We start from the raw sequence: 21,439 nt of genomic DNA, 5'->3' as shown, positions 1-21,439 counted from the left end.
CTCTCTTTGTCCAAGGAAGGAGTGAACACATAACCCCCCTCTGGGACAAAGGCACATGGGCGTTCTCTCAGCAACATGGAAAATAATAATCATTGAATACAAGATGTCAGAATAAGAATGTTTTATTTGGCTGCCAATGTGCTTATCTAGAAATTAGCCTGCTTTATTTGGCCATCTATCCACAGCAGGCAGTGTGTTTAAATCTTTCCTCTTTGGGTTTTTTTCCCCCTATAAACAAGCAGAACGCAGTTTTTCACCCCAGCAAACCTTGCATGGTGATGTAATACAACATACTCACCTCATTTGCTTTAAACAACCCACTGCATATTCTCTGACGTACTGGTCTGGATAATTGAAATCCAACAATTCTAATGCTTCTCTAGGCAGCAGCTTGGGCCATATCTGAAGGAGAGCCTGAAGCTGTTTTAAAACAAAGACTATTAGAGGTTACAGGTAAAGTAACTATGTAAGAAAACAGATGGGTATAACGGCCCATAAAAGCATTCATACTAACAGAAGGAGGTTACACAGAGAGAGAGAAATAATTCGGGGAAAGCAAGCCCACTTCTGATTAAATTTCTTACTCTTTAAAATGATCCGGATTATTTTTTTGGCATCGGGTCTTACTCACACTTAAGTCTGAAAAATCTGTTTCTTTCCACATAGACAGAATGCACAGTAAACAAAAATTAGGTAACCCAAGATATATATGTTTTAGAAACAGAGTTTCAATAACATTTAGATAATGTTTTGTAAATGCTCTCATAAATATATAAACTTTTTGGTAATGGAAAAGTTTTCCATTTAAAAAGAAAAAATTAAAGAAGGTTTTTGTTGAGAGATATCTTTACCAAAAATTTTTATGCACTTCAACTGATGGAGCCTTTTCCCACACGCACTGTGAATAGTAATGAGCTTAAATTGCAAAAAGGATGATTCAGGTTAGATATTAAAAAAAAAAATTCCCAATACTGAAGACAATGATGTGCTGGAAAAAAATTACAGAAACCACTAGTGTACTATTTTGGACTACTAAGAACAACAACACCTAGAGGTCCCATAAAATAAACTGGTTTTACTGCAGTTTAACGAAGTTGCCCACTGAAAGTATATTTTTAATAATATGTATATAGTTGTATGACTGAAACAGTACACTATTACTTGAAATAAACAAGCTTGAATGTGTAAATGCAGTGCATCAACAGCACAAGATTTTTCCTCTCTGTGGGAATGAGTCATAACTCATGATAAAAATATCCTTTCCTACAAATTAAATAGTACAGGTACTTCTTATTTAAATAGCAAGTTATAAAATCTGAGTGATTAGGAAGATCATCTTTTCCTCCTGATTCAGTAATCTTTTTACACCAACAGCGAAAAATCTCTATTTCTATTATATGTCATAGTTCAACTAATGCTTCCAGTTCAAGTATGACAAACACGTATGAGTTCATAGTCTCAGCCTGCATTTAACGGGCATGTTCATAACACTATTTAAAGATCCAGGGGGCCAGATTCTGCACTGGCTCATCTATGCAGTTCTGTGAAATTCAGAAGGCAAGAAATGGGCACTGAGCAATCACAATGCAAAGCCAGTGGCCATGCTGCAGTTCCAGAAGGAGGAAAGAATCAATTAAACTGTTTTCATGTCAAATACTGGTCTAGACACATGCAAGATTCATAATGATATGAAGTAAAATTAAACATGTTTTAAAATATAGACCTCATAATCCCACAGAAATATACACACAAAAACCTATTCAATCCATAGCCCAGTGAGGGTCAACGACACCAGTCCTTACGTCAGGAAGAACTAGAGCCATCAACACTTACGTATCATGAATACTTGTACTGAAATTCTGAAAGAAACACTAATACTGAGCAGATACTTAATACCATAAAACAGATGTTGAAAATGCAAGCAGCAGCTACGCTTGTCAGACACACAGTAAGAAACTTCAAAATAAATGTATCAGAACTTCTAGACAACCTGGTGCAGAACCAACAAAACTATAGAAACATTTTATTAATAATGAATTATCAAAGTGAATGGAGAACCTGAAATACAGTCTGCAAAGATGAGTCAAAGCAGCTTTACACGCCTCATGTATCAGGCAATGAATTTTGAAAGTCATTGTCTACAGCATGTACATGAACTATTTGAAGATACAGACCTCCTCACTTTGCTGAAATTATTTCAGAGGTTATTACAATGTGAAAATGTTAAGTGATATGAGCTTAGAATAGCAAGACCTAGAGGACCTATGAAATGGCCAAGAAAATTCCCCAAATACCTACTGTCCTGTTCACATTCTGCCTTGGAACTTTTATTAAGAGAGAAGTACGCTCCAACTAGCTTCACATCCCAGGCGCGTTGCACGCTTCGCAAAAGCGCAGGTGAAAGGATATCGGAAATACTTGTTGCGTTTGGACAAAAGAAACTTGCACCATGAAATGCCCTCATCTGCTTTGGCAACAGAGAGGTAACTCTGCAGAACTTCCAAGTACATCTCATTTGTAAAGAAATTTTACATTTCAAAATGTGTTTCAACTTCTTAAAATTTCTCTGCAATATCAAAGACGTTAAAATGCTGCACACACGAAATACTGCATACTTCTCTCGCACCGTTTGCAACAACTCCTGACAAGCTGTGAGAAAATGAGGAACTTCAGTTTTCAACAACAACCTAAAGGTTTAGAGAAAACTCACATTTGGCCTTGGCGTATCAATATTTTTTCTATAAAGAAATAACCACAATCTCTTTCCCAACAAGACAAGTTTACTATAAGAGACAATACAATTAAGCACAGGCTGGTATTTGTATTCCAGTTATTTCAAGTATTTCAAAAGTCAGCTGTCCTTTCTCTAGTTCTCATTAATGATGGTGTCACTTCACTGAAAGTGAGTGGATTTTTTTTTTTTTAAATAATGGCTAGGTTCTACTTTGAGAATAAATACTGCCTGTGAATTCTGCTAACAAGTTCTGCCACCCTACTCCTATGCTGAGCGACAAGGTTATGGCAGCAGTAAAGGCAAACGCTTCCAGAATTCCTTCAGTGCAGCTGTTCTACTAAAATATAGCAATACAATGAGAGTTTGGATGAAATCTGCATGGTAAATAATACCTGGAAGTTGCTTTAATCTATTGTACATAACTTTATGGATCACTGAACTAATAGATTAAAACGGTCTACAATCAAATATAGTACTCCATTTCTAAAAAAAAACCCCTTACTACTTTTGAGCTGCATTAATAGAAACAGGAATATAGTCATTTAGTTCATTTTTCTTATAAACAGCTGGCGTTTGGTTGGGTTTTGTTTTGGTTTTTGTTTTGTGTTTGTTTGTTTTTTTTAAACTTTTTGCCTTGAGCACCAAGACTTTTACTGAAATACTTACAGCTAACAATAGGCATTAAAAAACCTTCTAGTATCACAGCATGCATGTTGTAGCAGTAAGTACTATATAAGGTAACTTATGAGTCCTGCTAATTTTGGAATTTATAAGATTCATGAGGTTGTGTTGCATAACCTGCAAAGGTAAGTCATTGGGAATACTTACATGTCTATGTATTACAGAAATATTTGGCATGTTTAAGGATAAGATCTCATTTTTCAGATAGACTATTCTTGCTGCCAAAACCAGTATTAAAATATAAACCACACTCTTGTCTGTACATCAGCAAACATAAATACTACATTCCTTCCAGAAAGTACACAGTAACAAGCAAGATGACTACGTATTTTCAGCCATCTGTTTAAATAAAATGCTTAATACATATTTAATATTCCTAAATTTAAAGGACTTCGAGCTGTCAGCTACTACCCATACTCCAAATAACTTCTGAAAACTCTGCTACCAAAGGCCATGTTTCAGAGACCCTAGCAAGCAATCAGAATTGCCTGTTCCTTCACGTATTTTAATGAGTAAACAAATACCTGATTTCCAGATAACTTTTGATAATGAACAATAAATTCAGAAGCACATAATGGAATTACTAAGGAACAAAGGATTTTGCATGTGAAAGAATACAAGTGAGCAAGGAATATGTGGGTGCTACATTTGTTAGTGTAGTGTTCGTGCCTCGGACAATAAGCTAGGAAGAAATTCCATTTATTTTTATGTCACAGAACATACACATCTAGCTGGTAGGAAGGATGTAATAGAAAATAAACTCTACGCTGGAAGCAAACTAAGATCCTGACTGACTGGATAATCACAAAAATCACATGATGAATAGATGGAAGTCAAGTTTTCATGGAGTGGTTTCCTTTTCTTCCAAGAACACCTAGCTTGTAACAGGCAAAGGTCAGAAGACTCAGCTAGAATAGAAATTTATGCTATCAGTCACAATCCTTCATAGAAAATGCTTTTTAGCTCAAAATTATTTAAAAATGAAAAAAATAATTTCAGTTTAAAATTTTAAAAATGAGACTCATGGGAAGACATAAATATTATCTCAGTGTAACAGTCTGCAAGAAGTTGAGCACCATTTAAACGTGCAATTCCGTCAGGATAAGCAGATGAACACCACAACGTCTGGGTTCACCCCTTCGAGTGAGCACTGTGCTCGTTAACACCAGCCAGACTTTCATAGTTTTGCCCAGCCTGCTCTGTACACAACCAGACTAAAAAGCTTCTATACAAATTCAGGGATCTGTTATTTTATTTCTTTTAAAGTCAGTCTGTCGAGCAGGAATGGTCTCACTATAAACTCATATAATTTTTCCTATATCAAGATTCCACCTATTCCCAAAAAGCATCACAAGACCTAGATTCTATCAGGGTAAATACAGAAAAAGGCAGCTCCACCACCTTCTTTGCAGTACAGTAGAATAACCTTGCACATCTGTACAGCAAACAAATGACACCATTTGACTGAATATGTAATCATGTATCACAGCACCAGTCTTCAAGTCCTTAATTACTTACAGTTACTTTAAAGAGACCCTATTTGGTCAAACAGTCCACATGACGAGAATGAAGTATTTTGTACCACTAGTGGGTATCATATCTCTTTGAAAAATCATGTCTGCCTCAATGCGGTTTAATTCCCAGTCTGAGATGTGAATTTTTCTAGTCTTTGAGCAGTTTAACAATTTTTATAAGAAGCTTTATTTCAGATCTTGATTTCCAAACTTAAACTACTTTTTTATATATATATATAATAACCTTATAAAAGAAGTTCTTACTGTGAGGGCGGTCAAACACTGTAACATGTTGCCCAGAGAGACTGTGGAGTCTCCATCAGTAGAGATACTCCAAACTCAGCTGGACACAGTCCTGCTCTAGCTGACCATGCTTGAGCACGGGGGTTGGACTAGATGATCTCAAGAGGTCCCTTTCAACCTAAGCAGTTCTGTGATTCTGTGAAATTCCTTGTATTTAAGATCAAAGTTGTGCACAAGATTGTAAAATTAGCCTGTATAAATAATTACTGTGCTTTTCTCATCATTCAGAGGACCTCTAAAATGCATTTTGGGGTTTGTTTTTTTAAGATAATAAGTTCTTGCTCATGTGTCCAGGCCACAGAAGGTATACAACAAACTTTGGTTTATACAATAGTACCATTTCAAAATGTCTATACTTGGGAAAGAAACCCTATTTACTCATTTGACTCCAGCATTTTTCCCCACCATCATTGCCTCTTCCCTTACCTGAGCAACATCTTCAAGTTTGTTCCATTTTAAAGAGAGCAGCAGTTTTGGCAATGATTGTGGAAAATTTTCACGACAGTCATATCGCAAAGTCCAAATAAGATCCATTTCATTTTCACAGAGCTGAGATAAAGGATCTCTTTCCATTATTTCTTTGAGCACAACATAAAACTTCTTACCACCTCGACCCTAGAAAATGAGAAATCCATAGTGTTTTGATATATTCAGTAAGATTCTTATATTTTAGCTCAAATACCAGAAATCCTACACCAGGAAGGACACCAGACGAAACTCATGAAACACAGGGGAATGACTACCATGCCCTTCTTTCAGAATTTACATTTCTTAAGCTATAAGAACTGTAACTAATAAATTCAAAATTCAGTGTACAGAAGTTCCTGACAAAGTAACTGAATTTTAGAGTTAATGACACTAGATGGCAATATTTCTATTTTCCAACTCTAACACGGAGAACTTTTGTCCAGGATGCATATACTGTCTCCATTTGTTTTTGAAGTGAGCAAATTTAATAGATATACATATACTTTTTTTTTTTTAATTAAAAGCCAAAAAAATACTTTTCCGACAATAACCAAAGGGAAGTACATTTGCTAAGTATACAAACACATGGTCTGTCAAGCTGGTATGCTGCTATTTAAAACAATTATTTGTACACTAACTTGTTTGCACCCAAAGTAGCAGTGAGTTTTCACTTCTCCTGAGCACTTTAGCCACTTGCTATTGTAACTGACAGATTTTTCAATTACCTGCTTTATTCTTATATAAAATGCAGTTATTATTACTGTTGATCCCACTGTGCTTTCACCATCTTAAATTGCAATCTTCTGTATTTTTGTATATAATACAAAGAAAATGCCTTCAGATTTTGGTGATCTTTTCAAAATTTGTCCTCAAGTTAGAACTATCCAGTTCCTCAAGAAGAGCACATAATCCTCATCTTTAAGAAACATCTTCTTACAGATTAATGACCACTTTTGAGAGTGCTTATTTGGAAACACCTGACAATCAAGCAAATCATCATACTTGATAAAACTGAGCAATTTTCCAGCAATATTTTATGTAGCCTGGGAATGCTTTTCCAGCTCCAGATCTAATGTAAGTCTTAGCTGTGTTCCAAATTCACAGAGTATGGAAAGCAATTATACTTTTTGACAAAACCAGTCAACTCCAAGATACATTGGAAAAAGTGGATATATACCTGAATTAAGGCAGTTCACCAAAGTGAATTACATAAGAAAACAGTGCCAGTAGAACTGTCATTATTTGAGCAGTTGACTTAAGTCTTTCTAGATTGATGTAGAAGATAAAAACTAAAAAAAAAAACCCAGAAAATTAATTTTAAAATAGTCTTTCACAGATGCTTACCGCCATTGCAGCATTGTCACTGCTTCTTGCAATCTCAGCTGCCTTTTCAAGTATCTGCAAAAAGATGTTTTTAAATACACTAGATTTAAAACCAAATCTGACTACATTGAAAGAATAAATACTATAGAAATGAAGCAATAAAGAAATTTTGCTGTCTTTTAGATAATTACAATACTATTATTTTGTATATACAGTGGTATAACACGGACTTCTATGCTGTGTCCCTTTTTCTAATCTGCAGGACTACAGAGATCAGAAATAGGAGTGCTCATGATTACTTCCATTTTCTTCTTCACCGCTCCTGGGCTAAATAGCCTTCCCTAAAGCATCTTGTTTTCTGTTTCTGTTTGCATTTCCTCCTTATTTTTCAATACAGCAAACCAATTCCTCAACTGTAAATTATCCTTTGCTTTCTCATCTCTACTTCTGCTGTTTTCAAGGGCACTGCTTCCATGACTCATACCCCTTACCCGCAGAGCCACACTTCCACCCTCTATTTCAGTATGAATCTACAAACTTAGGCCTTTCACTATCCTCTCAGATCACCCACGTGATCTCAATTAGCATTTCCAGTTACTTCTCTAAATCTAGGATCTTCCCCTGTGTAACCTCATGAACAACCAGCTTCCAACAAGAACTCCCTTAATGATAAAGTGAATATTCCACCAACAAGCTCTCAGCACGAGTTAATATACAGCAACCCTCAGGAACAAGGACTGCTACTTTTGTTAACAGCAAAGCAACACTCCCCCAGAAGCTCAGCTCCAAGTTATTCTTGCTCCTTTTTTTTTGGCCTTTTGAACATTCTAGTTAGTTTTTGAAGTTCATTAATAAATCATGATATGTAGTTAAGTATAGATGTAAATACAGTTCTTCAAACGATATTCTGCACACTACTGCAACCAACAGAGATGGGTTAGAATGGTGACTGCCTAAGTTAATTAGACCAGCTGAACTGCTCAGGTAGGGGCATCTACACTTGTCAGATGTTGCTGCTTTGAGGAACAATTCATAAAATGAAGTATCAATTAAGAAAGAAGTCTCAGGAGCTACACCATCTCCTTTCCCTCAGAGGTCTGCCTCTCCCATCATCCAGGAATATAACACCACCCCCAGACACAGATTCAGCAAGACTTGCATTGTCTTTACTCAGGCAATATGAGAAACAACAAAAGATTACAATAATCTGAGTATACATACCCAGCAGTTAAAATCCTTAAAAAGGTCTACTAACCTGCTTTATTTCTTTCTCTGTATGAAATGCTTATTAATATAATGTATTATATCTGCTACTTGGCTACAAAGCTTGTTTACATACTGCCCGTGAAAACATGCATAAACAAAACCACCATGTCCTAATTCTATGTTTGATGCTTGCCTCCTTGTGCTTTTTAGAGTTACTCTGTTTGCAAATAAACTGTGAAAGTTTCTGCAAGTCCAGCTTTGTTCAAGGGAACGACAAGACCCTCAGTGCGCCAGCAGCGCTGAGCGTTAACCAGCCCAATATACGGCTCCTGCATTAGACAATGGTTTTCTTATCAATTGTCAAGGCACTTTTGCTCACTCAGCCCCAAACACCTGTTTACTGCAAGTGGATTGATGCTACGATGAAAGAGATTCATCTATTTTTGTACATTATGTTTCTTAAAATAAAGATTTGGCATCTGATTCTCCATTTTCTTGGCAGAAACAAGCAACATCACTGGGAAAATTCGAAGCAGCCATACACCAAGCAAGTCTCATCTAGACAACCTGGAAAAACAGATTCTCAGCTGATATAATTCAATCAGCTACAATGTCACTCCTGATTCAACAGGACCTTCACCAGGAGAATCTTTCAGAGATTGGGTATCTTACTTTCTTTTCCAAGGGAGAAATTTCAGTATATCCACAGAAATGGAATGAATTATCAAAGAGTTTAGAGCTCTGATTTTCCCAGTGATATAGCAAAACAGTTTCTTAACTCTAGGGAGTTGCAAGTAGCAAAAAATACTGGAAAAAAAATAAGAACTGCTGAAAAAAAAGTCCATTTCGTAGCATTTCCTCAAAGTTGAATGCTTTCAATGAATGTTTCATTACCAGCTCTGCAATCACTTTATAAAGATGCTCTGGGATTTTCCTCCATCCAATACAAAGGATTTCTCAGGTACAGTTCAAGAAGGGGCAAAGCCACAAAACAAAAAAAAGCCAGCATCCAAACAAAGTCACAAGGGATGGGGAAAACCATCAGACACTACCTTAATGTCTCTACAGCAGGTAACTTACTCAGTAAAATCTTTTTTCTGTATTCACCCTAGCACTTTAACATACTGAAAACTTGGTATCACAGATACAAATAAAAGGAACAACAGAGGTAGAACAAATACGCAATTACCGAAGAAACATACTTTTACCTAACATGGGTGTGATATGCACAGAAAAGCAGCTTTTTTCTTTAGAAATTAAATACATATAGTGTAGTGAGCAAAAGACTTAAAGCATTACAAATAAACCATTAACAAAACTGACAATATGTCCAGGATGAAGAGTAAATTGGTCAACCATAATTAAGAAGGCAATTAGTCAGTACTGTTTTAGCTCTTAAAGCATTTCCAATGCTGTTTTAACACAAGAACAAGTACTGAGCTGACAAGGACGGGAAAAAAACCCACCAACTCAAAATCAAAACAAAACAAACTATCTTGTTATTTGATTTCATTTTGATGAACCTTAAACCCAAAACCCCTCTTTGACGAAGCTGATAAAGCTCAGTGGTTTCCGTCTTTTTGTTCATGCTCCCCAAAGATGCAAAACTCTTGGGGGGAAAAAAAAAGAAAAAGGCTATTTTCTGTAAGTGGTTATTAACTTCCCCAAAACTAAAATTCAGACTAATGTATGTATGAGTTAAACCTTGTTTTTTCAATGCATCATTAGCTGTCTGTTTTAACACTTGTTTTATTTATTTGTTTCCTGGTCTTAGCTTTATTTGCTGGTTTGTGAACACCTTGCTATCTAGCATTCACACTACAGCCATTACCACGTGTATTCCAAATACACACGTCCTTTTCTAGACAGACATCGTTATCCATATCTGTAGAAAACTGGACCCTGAAGTCAGAGCACTAGCACTCTCACGCAGTGCAAGTTTAAAAAAAACTGCAGTATGTTAACCACAAGGTAGGAAGTGAGGAATTCAGTGGAAAAGGCAGTGTTGAAAGGAAAGAAGAAATAGCTATTTACACATAAGCATTCATACCTGCTCTTTATGTCATACCTTACCTTATCAAAGGGAGGGTAATTAATAGGCTGTTTTAAATATTCTTGAAATCTAATGTGCAAAGCTGTTGCATTTTCAGTGTAGGGGTTAGTCTGGACAGTTCCCATTGGATTCAACATTTCTTCAAGTTCATCTGAAACATTAGACAGAACAATTAATATTATAGGCCAGGCATGCATTAAAATTAAAAAATCTGAAGGCAAAGACGCAATAAGCAACTGCTTACTGTATACAAGGGACAGAAGCATGTTTTGCTGCACAGCACTTTTACTACAATGCACTGCATTGCCAGCATAAACTACCCATACCTCCTCCATTCACAAATGTTGGATTATCACCCAATGAGAAACTGATTCTCTTTCCAAAATAAACATAACAGTCAAGGGAAGCTGAGACATCCCTATATTGAACCAAATCCCAGTAAGATCTGCAGCTTCTGTAAACCAGTACACACACTGCCTCTATATCAAATAGTATGAAAAAAGAAGAGAGTTTTAAGCCAGATTTCTTTCAGTGCTACAGCCAAGTTCATACAGGGTTTCTCGGGATGGAAAGAAGAGTGACAAGGAGATTTCAGACACTCTTACTAATCAATCTGAATGAAGGAAGTCTTAAAAAATTTCTAATGCACATTTTTTGCTGACGCAAATATTGTCACATATAATATAGCCTATCTATTTAGTTTAGGATGCATAGCACAGGCAACCATATGAAATGTAAATTCCATCTTAAAAACAGGTAACACTAAATATCCTACTATCTGATACTACTCTTCTTTAGTCTTACAAGTATTTAAAATCCAAATCGTAAAAGTTAAACTTTACCAGGAAATGATGACCAGCTGTGCAGTACCAGTTCTCCATTCTTCAGCTGTCCTTTATAATCAAATACCATGGTATTTACCCAGGCTACAGGATAATGCTGTTAAAGGAAAGAATTTTTATATGGAAACTTAAGATGCCAGTGAACATTACTATGCGGCAAGCACTACAACGTAAGTAAAATTGAGAGGGTTGGGTTTTTTAAAGGTTGTGATACTTTCGGAAAAGCAGATAAACACGCGCATAGTTTTCAGTATATACTCCAGTACCACTGAGGACAAGACCTAATTTTAAGGGTGTCGCTCTGCCAGTGTAAAAATACACATTTCTCTGAATGTGAGCCTAGATGCTATTTTTTTCATCTTTTCCCAATCACTACTCATCTAGAGTTCAGAACAAAACTGACGTTTTAAAATACAATTCTTTAAACAGCCATTTGCCAACTGGCTTACAACCAAAATTTTCATGCCTTTTTCAGTGTCTGAGAAGTATGAAAAGTTGTTTTCATACCAAGATGTGCAATTCTTAAAAAAAGAGAGACATCAAAAAGAACAGATGTATTTTCATTTTGCGTTCTTGAACACTGAAGTGAGGACAATGAAAGACTTCTGAATACTCATTTCTATATAATTCAGAGGTACACTCAAGAAAAACAAATGAAATAATTACCACTTTTCCTGCTTTTCTAATGGTTTGGTATTTGGAAGGATTCATCGCCTTGGTTGACTTTTTAGTTTTCATCTTATCCATCACAGCATAAACGGCAAAGCAGAGCCTTGCCATTCTTGGTAGATCACAGACATTTATTTCAAACTCTAGTACTTCGTTCCAAACGTGGTCACTTCTCCCAGATATTTCTGTGCTTACAATAGTTTTACAAAGGAGCTCTGTACCATGGAAAAGACCAGCCCTAACATGAACCTGCAATAAAGAAATGAGAAATTTTAAGCTTGCCCCAGAACCTACAGAGTTCTGCACAGAATATTACACAGAACATATAGAAATATTGATGAAACGCATATATATATATCTTAAAGAAACACTAATTTTGAGGTTTCAAAATGAACCAAACAATTCTTGAGAACAAATTCTTTTTACTTTGCTATTCATGTTTCTGGCCAAATCAAAATATATTTGTTTAAATAAAGCTGGCTAGGAATTCAGTACTGAATTATTTATATTACCACATATGACTATTAATAATAACAAGAACTCATTTATAGTAACAAATACAATATATGGATATACAACTGCTTCTAACTCAACATACCTAATACAGAAGGAAATCATAGGAAACAACTATGCAGAACAAAAAAGGTAAGACGTTTTCTGAATACAAATTCAAATCTGCAGGTAGAACCAATTTGTGCTTCTAATTGAGAAAACTTTTGGTTTTTTTCCCACTTAAGAAAAAATTCATTTTTTATTTAAACTGTTTATTAAAACGTACAGAGGGAACACTGCTGACCCCGACATCAGAAATCACCCGTAATAATAACAACAACAATGTACCTAATTCTCGGGAATTCTGTTTTGTCTTTAGCACCCAGAAACTAACAAAACCAGCCACCTTGAAAGATAAAAATAAGGGACAGGAAAGGAGAAGGACAAGAAGAGAATGAAGCTGGAGTTACTGGCACTGAAATTAAACACATTACACGTCAATGCTAAGATGTGGCTCACTTCTGCATTTCTGTTATGTACACAGAAAACTGCCTGCTTCCAAGTATCCATACTCTTGGGACAGTTTCAACAATAATGACACGGAGGTCTTTATATTTGTTGCCTGAGCAAACAACAAAGAGAGAAATATGTCAGCTTCTTTCAGGTGACCTTCCAAAATATCAGTGTTTAATAAATAAATGGAGAGAAAAAAACCCACAAAAGTCATCCTTTGGTCAACACCAAAAAGAAGTTCTCAGTGTTACAGTTAAATGAGTAACAGGTGAACTAATGTTTCAGGTCCCCTATACTCCTCAAACAACCTTCCCAACATTCCCTTTAAGCTATCATATTATTTCTGAGCACTGTAAGGGAAAGGCAAAAATGTTTAAAATTTGGAACCAGTTTTGGATAAAACATAATCCACCTTTGAATTCCCAACTGACATAGACAAATCTGTTGTAGGAGAACCTATCTTTCCCTGCTTCAAAGAAACAACAGTGTTATCAACATCGAAGCAGTCCCAATCTCAATACCTCTTTTTTGGCTACACCAGCTACTGCTCGGTAAAGTTCTCCACTCATAAACTAGCTCAGACAAACTAGACACTAGCAAACTGTAATACAGTTTGAATGAAGTCATGCTAGAGAGCAAATCTGTCTTCAGCCCAGAATAATCCCTGGAGAAGGCATTAGTAGCACCAACAGATGGTCCCCAAATAACACCCATTCTGATCATTCTGGACTTCTCTGAAACAATTGCCACCACTGATCAAGAGACTGCTGTAACAGCATAGGCACTGGCAGAGGCACTAGGTCTTGGAGAACACTGTTATGGGTTACACTCCTTGATATAGGTGCCATAGGTGGCATATAGGTGCCACATCCATTATTAAACTGACTCACTGACTTACATCTATACAATCCCAATTTCATTTCCAATCCATCACTGACAGAAAAAGTTCAGTTTAGAAAACTACACTCACTTGAGTCCCAGCAATACTCAAAACCCACTGTTACCTATTTTTGGTGTGCACAGCTTCACCACTGTGAACCACTGCGAGTTAAGAACAGCAACATGAACATCCATGAAACAGATCACATCAAAGTAATCTTACCTCAGGAAATCTAAATGTACACAAACTACACATGTCTGTACATACCTATATGTAACCATATAGGTATATACACACATATACAATCAAAGTTCTTGACGATTACATTTATAGGGGTTTTTCTTATTTCTCTGTAATTAAAGATTGCAGCCTTATATTCTTCAAAAAGGAAATACTGTGGCTGATGTCAAAGAACTGATTAAAAGTCAGTTGGTTCATAACCTTCTTGAAGCAATTCACCACATGATCTTTTATTAATTCATTTGGAGATTCATTGTATGTTCAATGGAATTTATAATCAAGTTCCTTTGCTGATTTTAAGATATCTTTTGGAAATATGATTATATCTAGTGTACTATCTGCTTGTGCTTTAACACCAGCAACAGTAAATATTCTAAAATCTGCCTTTTTTTTTAACCAGGGGTTTAAATTCACATTTGCATAATTTTGAATCTTGTTCTTTGACTTGCTATCATCTGATATTATAACTTTATATGCCACCACACTTCCCTCACTTTTCTTTTACTTTATTAATATAAAAAGCATAAGTGATCAAGTAAAATCTGATAGTAACAAAGCACTGTATTGTTGGAACATATTGCTATTTTGCTTGCCTTTTGGCTAGTTCTAATTAATTCTATGATTTCCAATCTTGTTAATGTAAGGGATTGGATCCTAATTTTATTCTCTTCATTCTGACACTCCCCTTTTACTAATGAAACAGTTATGTACTGATGGTGCAGCCAAAGAGCAAGACAAAAAGAAAAGCATTTCAAATGTCACGTATTTGAAAAATTGGGTGTTAGCTGAATGAAGTCACTTGTGCTCTAGGTGAAAATACTCAATCCAGCTCACATTAGTGGAGCGCTATCCATCTGACACATGTTTTGTTTCCCACTACAAACACTGCATTTATGAACCCTGCTGGTGGTTTCAGCAAAAATGGATGAATATTGGCTTGATCCAAAGCACAATGAAACTAAAAGAACAATGGCAGTGAATTAAAGAGCCTTAGAATCAGGACTAGGAAACAAATATGTTCTCAATAGTGACAATTCCATAATAGTGTAGACAGACAATGCAGGGAAACATGCACAAGCTTGCAAGGTTACTACATGCATTCTTGCTCTTGGGTAACTACAGGACTATAAAGTTTTCAAGACTAAAAAGCATTCAAAATACTAAATAAGATTTAGCTAGTGTCCACAGGCACCGATACCAAAGAATTGTCAATTTTTACTGTTTCTTCTCAAGTTTACAATCAATGTATTTTCTTTTTCCTCTAAAAGCATACTGAAATTAACCCAAGCTCACTTCTTTTAAGTATCAAAAAAAAAAAAAAATTGATAGCTATGTTGCTTCTGGAATCCACTTTCTCTTTTCTCTTCCCCTTTCTTTTAAAAAAATTAAGTCTACAGAATGTAAAGTTAAGAAGATATTACAACTAGCTAAATAATGGTTTAGATGAAAAGGGAAACGCCTGTTTTTTGCAGACATCTATTTCCAGAGCCACAGTGTCTCAGGTAGTAAAACTGTAACTACGGCTCACATAGCTATGTAGTAAAATGTAGTACATATACAAGGAAGTTGTAACGAGAGTTTTGAAAGAAAAAAAAAAATGCACTGTGTATCCTGAATAAAGCATCAGAACAGCAAACTTCAATGGCTAATTGAATTTCCTCCTAATCCACATGACTGGCTATGTAACTTATTGATTGCCAAACAAAATAAAGGAAATGAATGTTGTTCTACCTCACAGGCAAGTGTCTTGTAAGGTCTTAAAGTAGTTGTGCAATAAGGTCCCATGTGTTAACAACCTGTGGTCTGTAACACAGCCAGTAGCCCAGCCATGGACATTTCTACAGGAAGTGATACTACAGCTTGGTTTTTTTGTGTTCAGCATGTTTAGAAAATAAAAGACAGATTGTATAGAAGCATGCAGTCCATGCTTAGACACACATAGAATATGTTCTGGACTACAAAAATACCTTATGTTTCATTCAAAAATGTTTAACATTTAATCCACTTCTGCTTGTCAGGTGTTTATGACAGCTTAGTTTGAATAAGCTTATTTCACACCAGTATCAGTACTTTACAGATACCATCTTAAAAAAATCAAGCATCAGATGAACATTCGTGTCATACTGTCCAAGATCACTGATAGTGTTCTAATGCACATATCCCGCTTCAGACAATAAAGCAATACTTCAGCAATAAAGCAAGATTTTAACCAATGCTACCAATACAACTGGGAATAACTAAAAATTCTTACACTTTTGCTGAACTGAAATCTGTATGATTTTGAGTTCACTAACATTGAAAATCATTAAAATGATGAACAGAACGTCTTCTGATACTAGGCACAGTTACTTACTTTGGCATTTTCCTCTGTATTTAGTTTATTACCCTTTAACAGAATAATCTTGAAAGGGTTGGAAATATCCCATACGCTCTGAGAAGGGAAACAAAGACACAAAATCATTCTTAACCTATGTAACATATTGAAAGCTATTTTATAAGCTAAGCATTTTAAGAAAATGTCATAAATACAATCTAAAAAAGATGCCTTTTAAAAAAATATAAATCTGAACCCTTAAAAAATAAACTAGTTATCATAACTACAAGAGCATACAAGATGTCCTAAAGGGAAAAAAAGTTAGAAAAACCACTCAGCTGAAAGAGGGGTGGGGGTGAAAAAATACATTGAGTATTACTTGCTGACAATTCAGAATAACCCCACAAAGTGATCGTTCATTCTGAATATATACAGGGCGTGTCATAGAGCAAAGTCTGTCTACATTTCTTAGAATGACAGTACGTAAATTATAACTGTGCTATAAGGCCATAAGTTTAGCAATGTAATGAAGCACCACATCAGAAGAAAAGTTAGATGTATATTACAGCAAAAGCTGCCATCACTGAAGTGGTGACACCATGCAAGATACCTGGGTGAATACAAGAGCTCACAGACCACTACTGCCCGAGCTAGTGGAGCCTACACATTGCACTGAAGTCTGAGAATCCAGATTCTCTGCAGTAACTTCTCCAGGTGCTGGTTATTACCTGCTCTTGGGCTGTGATTAAAAGTAGAATCAATAGCAATGGAAAGGAGATGGTGGGGGGAGAAGGAGGATGGATGAGGTGAGGGAAGGTAAGAAGTTTCAAAAACTGTCAAGGTCTGCTATTTCTGATGTAAACCTTCCCACAAACAGCAGGAGGCTCCCAGCAGACCCAGGTGACCTACACGGGAAAACAGTAGTAGTAGCACAAATTCCAGGCATTGCAATTTCTATTCCACAAGTCACTGTTCCTTTTGGGTATCAGATATTCTCTACATCAACTTACAGTTGTTGTTCTTGTTTTTTTTGGTGGCAGAGGAAGAGGAAGGTTGGGTGATTTGCGGTTTATGGCAGCTTCTATGGCAATCATCTCCTGCTCGCACATTTTCTTTATGGTGCAACACTCAACTAGAGTCAGCTGAGGAAGAGTCCTGTTCATCACACAGTTGCGTATATACTAGAAGCCCATGGAAAACAGTTGTTATCAGCTAACAGACTATTTCTACGGCAACTTTCAAATTAGAAAAACAAACAATATATTACAAAGATACAAGGGAAATGGTGCACATGTATTTTACAGTTGGTGAGGGCTGCAGACATGAGGAGGAAGTGTATTACTGTTCAGCATAGCTGATAACCCAATGGCACAGGAAGCAAGGTCAAATTTTGGCCAAGACACCAGAGAACTGTTACAGTAAATTCCAAAGAGCTCTGTGTACCTGAAACTGAATTAATGGGTGGTCACCAAAAACATATTCTAGCCTTCCACTAACTTGCAGCACATAGTCAGCAGGATCAACTTCCTCATCTTCTCTTCCATGGATAGTCAAACGTTTTCGGATTGCCAGCTCATTCAGCTTGATGGGATTCATGTTAGGAGACACCTGAAAACTAAATACATCCTAACAAAACACAAACAGGAATACTGAATGTCAAACTTGTCATAGTCAGATGTACAAGGCTTAAATCGTAGCGTACACAATGCAAGAGGTAGAAATACTTAACTGCTAAAAACAGTCTTATTTTAACACTTACAGTTAATGTCTACATCTTCAGCGCAATCAGAGCAATAAGTCACCCTAAAAGCTGCAAAATGGTCAATTCCCAAACTTTTATAGTATCAGAAGTACCTTTAAGAACACAGAACTTCATCTAATTGATTGAGCAGTGACTTAAAGACTTCTAGATGAGGGTATTGATCTAGAAGCTTGTATTTTAGAATGTGAATGAGGGAGGCAATAAATCATACATGCATTTCAAGGTATTTAGCTAGTACTAGATGTGTCAATTTTTCTGCTTTCTGGCCACTAGCAAATCATCCTCTTTCTAGGTACCACTGTACTCAGAAGAAAGCTTTCAAGTCATAAAGCAAAAGAAACTGTTAATGTGATTTATGTACAAAAAACACCATCTTATTTGGAGAGTGCAGAAAAGGGGGGTAGCAGCCAATACCTGTAGCATTCTGAATGCAATATGGAAAAGACTCTGCATTTTCAAAGAAAATTTTTAATCAAACTTTTAGAGGCTATCTACATATTTCCAAAGTTTTCTCTAATTTTGATGCATGCTAAAAAGGTAAAGGTAAGAGGTTATTTTCTTTTTTAAATTTAAAATAAAAGATTTAGATTAAAGTTCCTAATGTAAAAGGTCTTCTGTGAAATTTTTCATCTCCTTAATCTATCCCATTATGCTCTGCACACGCTTATTTGCAAGGCTGATTCAGCAAGTTCAGGTTTTTTGTTTTGAGGTTTTTTATTTACACAGACACACACACACTCTCTCTCTCTCCTGAGATGTAAGCATTCTAAAATCAGTTATTTACATATGTGAAAGTGTTGTCCTGGCTCACATTCTTTTGAACTTGTACTTTAGTTATATAGAAGTTTACCGGTAACAAGCCCAATCTGCCCTAATGGAAAAACCTAACTCTGTAAAGTCCGGCAAAATTCTTTATTTTTCTCAGTTTCTGTGTGGTTCACAACAGCTTCCCCCTCTCAGAAAGCCGCCAAACTGAGGTAGCTTTCTTCTCCGACCATAACTGGGTAGTGGGTAGACAGGAATGACATTTCTTCTTCCCAGGAAGCTGGTGCTCTCTGATGGCTGCCTTACTTCCAAATTGTAGGTCTTGACACATATGTGACAGCAAATGGGGATCAGTCTCTCTCTTGCTCCAGAGACATTAGGCAGCTTTTACAGCTCACACCACAACATTCTAGACAAAAAGTATTTCAATATTCCTTACTCTGTCGTGCAACGTTTCCTACTGGAAGAACACAACAGTCTCCACACCTTCCTATTTAATTCTCCTGAGATGATTCTAATATTCAGTGCAAGTAGTTAAAGCCGGAGGAACAGAGTTTACTGCTCTAAAAAGCAGCTTGGATTTGAACTGTTAACAGCTTTGAAGAACTGGCAGCAGAAGCATTCGAAACATTTGAAATGTCAGCAGCCTAAGCTATTACAGTGGCAGGCAAATACATTCTGCACCAGCATGAACTTCTGCACTGCTTTTGTACTGTTATCATATATCTTAATCAAAAGCACACAAGATATTCTCACTCGTGGACAACTACAAGTCCTCTAACTAACCCAAAGAGGACTGGAAAAAAGTTTTTGTCATAAAAACACCTACGTATCCAACATCAGTTAGTGTTACTGGTGACCAAATTTAAGTATTCACCTCTGCATTTAGTGTTCCCAGAGTCAGATATTATTTTACCAATTTTTATTTTTTTTATTTTTTTAAGTTAAAAAAGATAGTATCAGAAATAATATAGCTTTGTAAATAAAATCAGCTGAATCATTAGAAAATCAGTATCTAGTATGTGGGTCAAAACGGACACCAAATATAGCCTGATATATTTACACACTTGTGAGATTTAAGGTTTCCATGCTGATCCCTCAATTGTTATCCAAAAGAACGACTACTGCAAAAATGAATAATGGAATGCTGGACTCAAGTAGAATCATAGGCAACTTCAACATCAAAAAACTGAAGCTAAATTATTTTAGGTGGAAAACTAAAGTGTTTTTTTTATAAAAAAATAAGCTACTTATTTGTTAGCTGAAACAAAAGGGTAACTCCCTCAGCTAGTGTTTTATTTGTCTATATGCATGTCTAGCATGGGGAATACTAATTCTTCTCTTTTTAAAATGTATTGCTCAACCTAATTAGCAGATCAACCCCAAAGATGTTCAACAATGAATCCCACATGGAGAGAAGTGTTTTTGAATATGGTGCCTCCCAATTCACCAGTATCCCTGAGCCTAAAATTGAATGCTGGTAAAGCAACACAGTAACAGCTGGCCAAAAAAAAGTCCTGAGAACACTAAATTGTGTTTTCCATTTAAATTTACGTGGAATAATATAGAATATACAAGTTGCATATTTTTACTTTAGAGGTAGAACTGTAATTTGACTTTAGAAGTTCAGTTCGCAACTGTAGGTTCGCGTCAGCACTTCCTTTCAAGAGTCAAGGATCCTGGTGAAAGAATTTGCATTTTAAAGCTAACATCATAATGTTAGTAATTCTATTTCATTTACATCTTTCATCAATCACACGCTAATTCAGATCGGGATCAAGAACAGTACATGAAATGTGATGACCAACCATTCCTACCTGGCAGTTATCAAAATGAACAGCCACTACAAGATTTCCACTATAGAGCTTATCTTGGAAGCTTTCTGGGATAACAGGTTCCTGTTCTGGTGGGTAAGTGTGCTTTAACCAGTCCATCCAAGAGAGACCCACAAGCGACTGAATCTTTTCCTCACTGATTCTCCGCATTTTAGCTCGGAAGTCATTCACTTCAGGATCTTGTAAGGCATCAAACTCATGGAGACCTGAAAGAATTCAAGCAACCAAAAGGATAAATACCTTTACAAATACTGCCCATCTATTTACCATCCCACTCAAACTTTTATTATCTTTAAGTTAAGGTTACATAAGTGATTTTCTTCAGATACTCCATCCCAAATGGGTGCTCAAAAGTGAGCTGGGTTCTACATTGTCCTGTATATCAGTGGACTTTCAAAGCTACTTGCACAATTCCCATGCAACCTGGCATGAGAGTTTAAACAGCAAGAACCAATGCCTCTCAAGCACTAGTAAACAGAAAAGCCAACCTCATCCTGAGTTCAAGATAGTTTGGAAAGTTTAAGTCTCTCCTCACAAGAGCAAATGCAAAGAAAGCACAGCAAATGCATCATAAAGACCATAGAGGGGAAGAAGTGTTTGCAAGTTTTTTTTTTAAATCCCACAGAAAGATGACATAATTTTTTAAATTTGTTTTAAAGCCAAAAAGGAGGATAGTGGACCATAAATATATAAACTTATTATTGAATTTTCCTTGTGATTAAAATCTTCTACTCAAGTCAAAATGACAGGACTGAAATTTCAACCAATCCAAGACTAGTAAAAGTTCCTTTTCCAAAATATATAGAGAGAATACACAGTGGAGAGTCCACACAAGCTATGATTCT

The 21,439-nt window shown here is 36.1% G+C and overlaps 1 protein-coding gene across 4 annotated transcripts in view; it reads right to left on the bottom strand.

Moving 5' to 3' along the window:
* The window catches only part of PIK3CB (phosphatidylinositol-4,5-bisphosphate 3-kinase catalytic subunit beta), a 138,843-nt gene that overhangs the window by 19,703 nt on the left and 97,701 nt on the right, over positions 1-21,439 (bottom strand). For 3 of the 4 annotated variants that reach the window (XM_068406030.1, XM_068406031.1, XM_068406032.1), the window contains 10 exons: positions 20,577-20,800; positions 17,676-17,858; positions 17,243-17,413; positions 16,272-16,349; positions 11,791-12,042; positions 11,125-11,221; positions 10,303-10,433; positions 7,045-7,098; positions 5,659-5,847; positions 299-420 (listed from right to left, as the gene is read on the bottom strand). In XM_068406030.1, coding sequence (XP_068262131.1) covers positions 299-420; positions 5,659-5,847; positions 7,045-7,098; positions 10,303-10,433; positions 11,125-11,221; positions 11,791-12,042; positions 16,272-16,349; positions 17,243-17,413; positions 17,676-17,858; positions 20,577-20,800 — 1,501 coding nt within the window. The remainder of the gene's footprint in view (positions 1-298; positions 421-5,658; positions 5,848-7,044; positions 7,099-10,302; positions 10,434-11,124; positions 11,222-11,790; positions 12,043-16,271; positions 16,350-17,242; positions 17,414-17,675; positions 17,859-20,576; positions 20,801-21,439) is intronic. The other variant, XM_068406033.1, reaches the window with a different exon arrangement.

The sequence above is a fragment of the Nyctibius grandis genome, chromosome 8 (genome assembly GCF_013368605.1).
Source record: "Nyctibius grandis isolate bNycGra1 chromosome 8, bNycGra1.pri, whole genome shotgun sequence".
NCBI lineage: Eukaryota > Metazoa > Chordata > Aves > Nyctibiiformes > Nyctibiidae > Nyctibius > Nyctibius grandis.
Note: the sequence above shows the minus strand (reverse complement) of the source record. Positions and strands in the feature narration are given on the sequence as shown.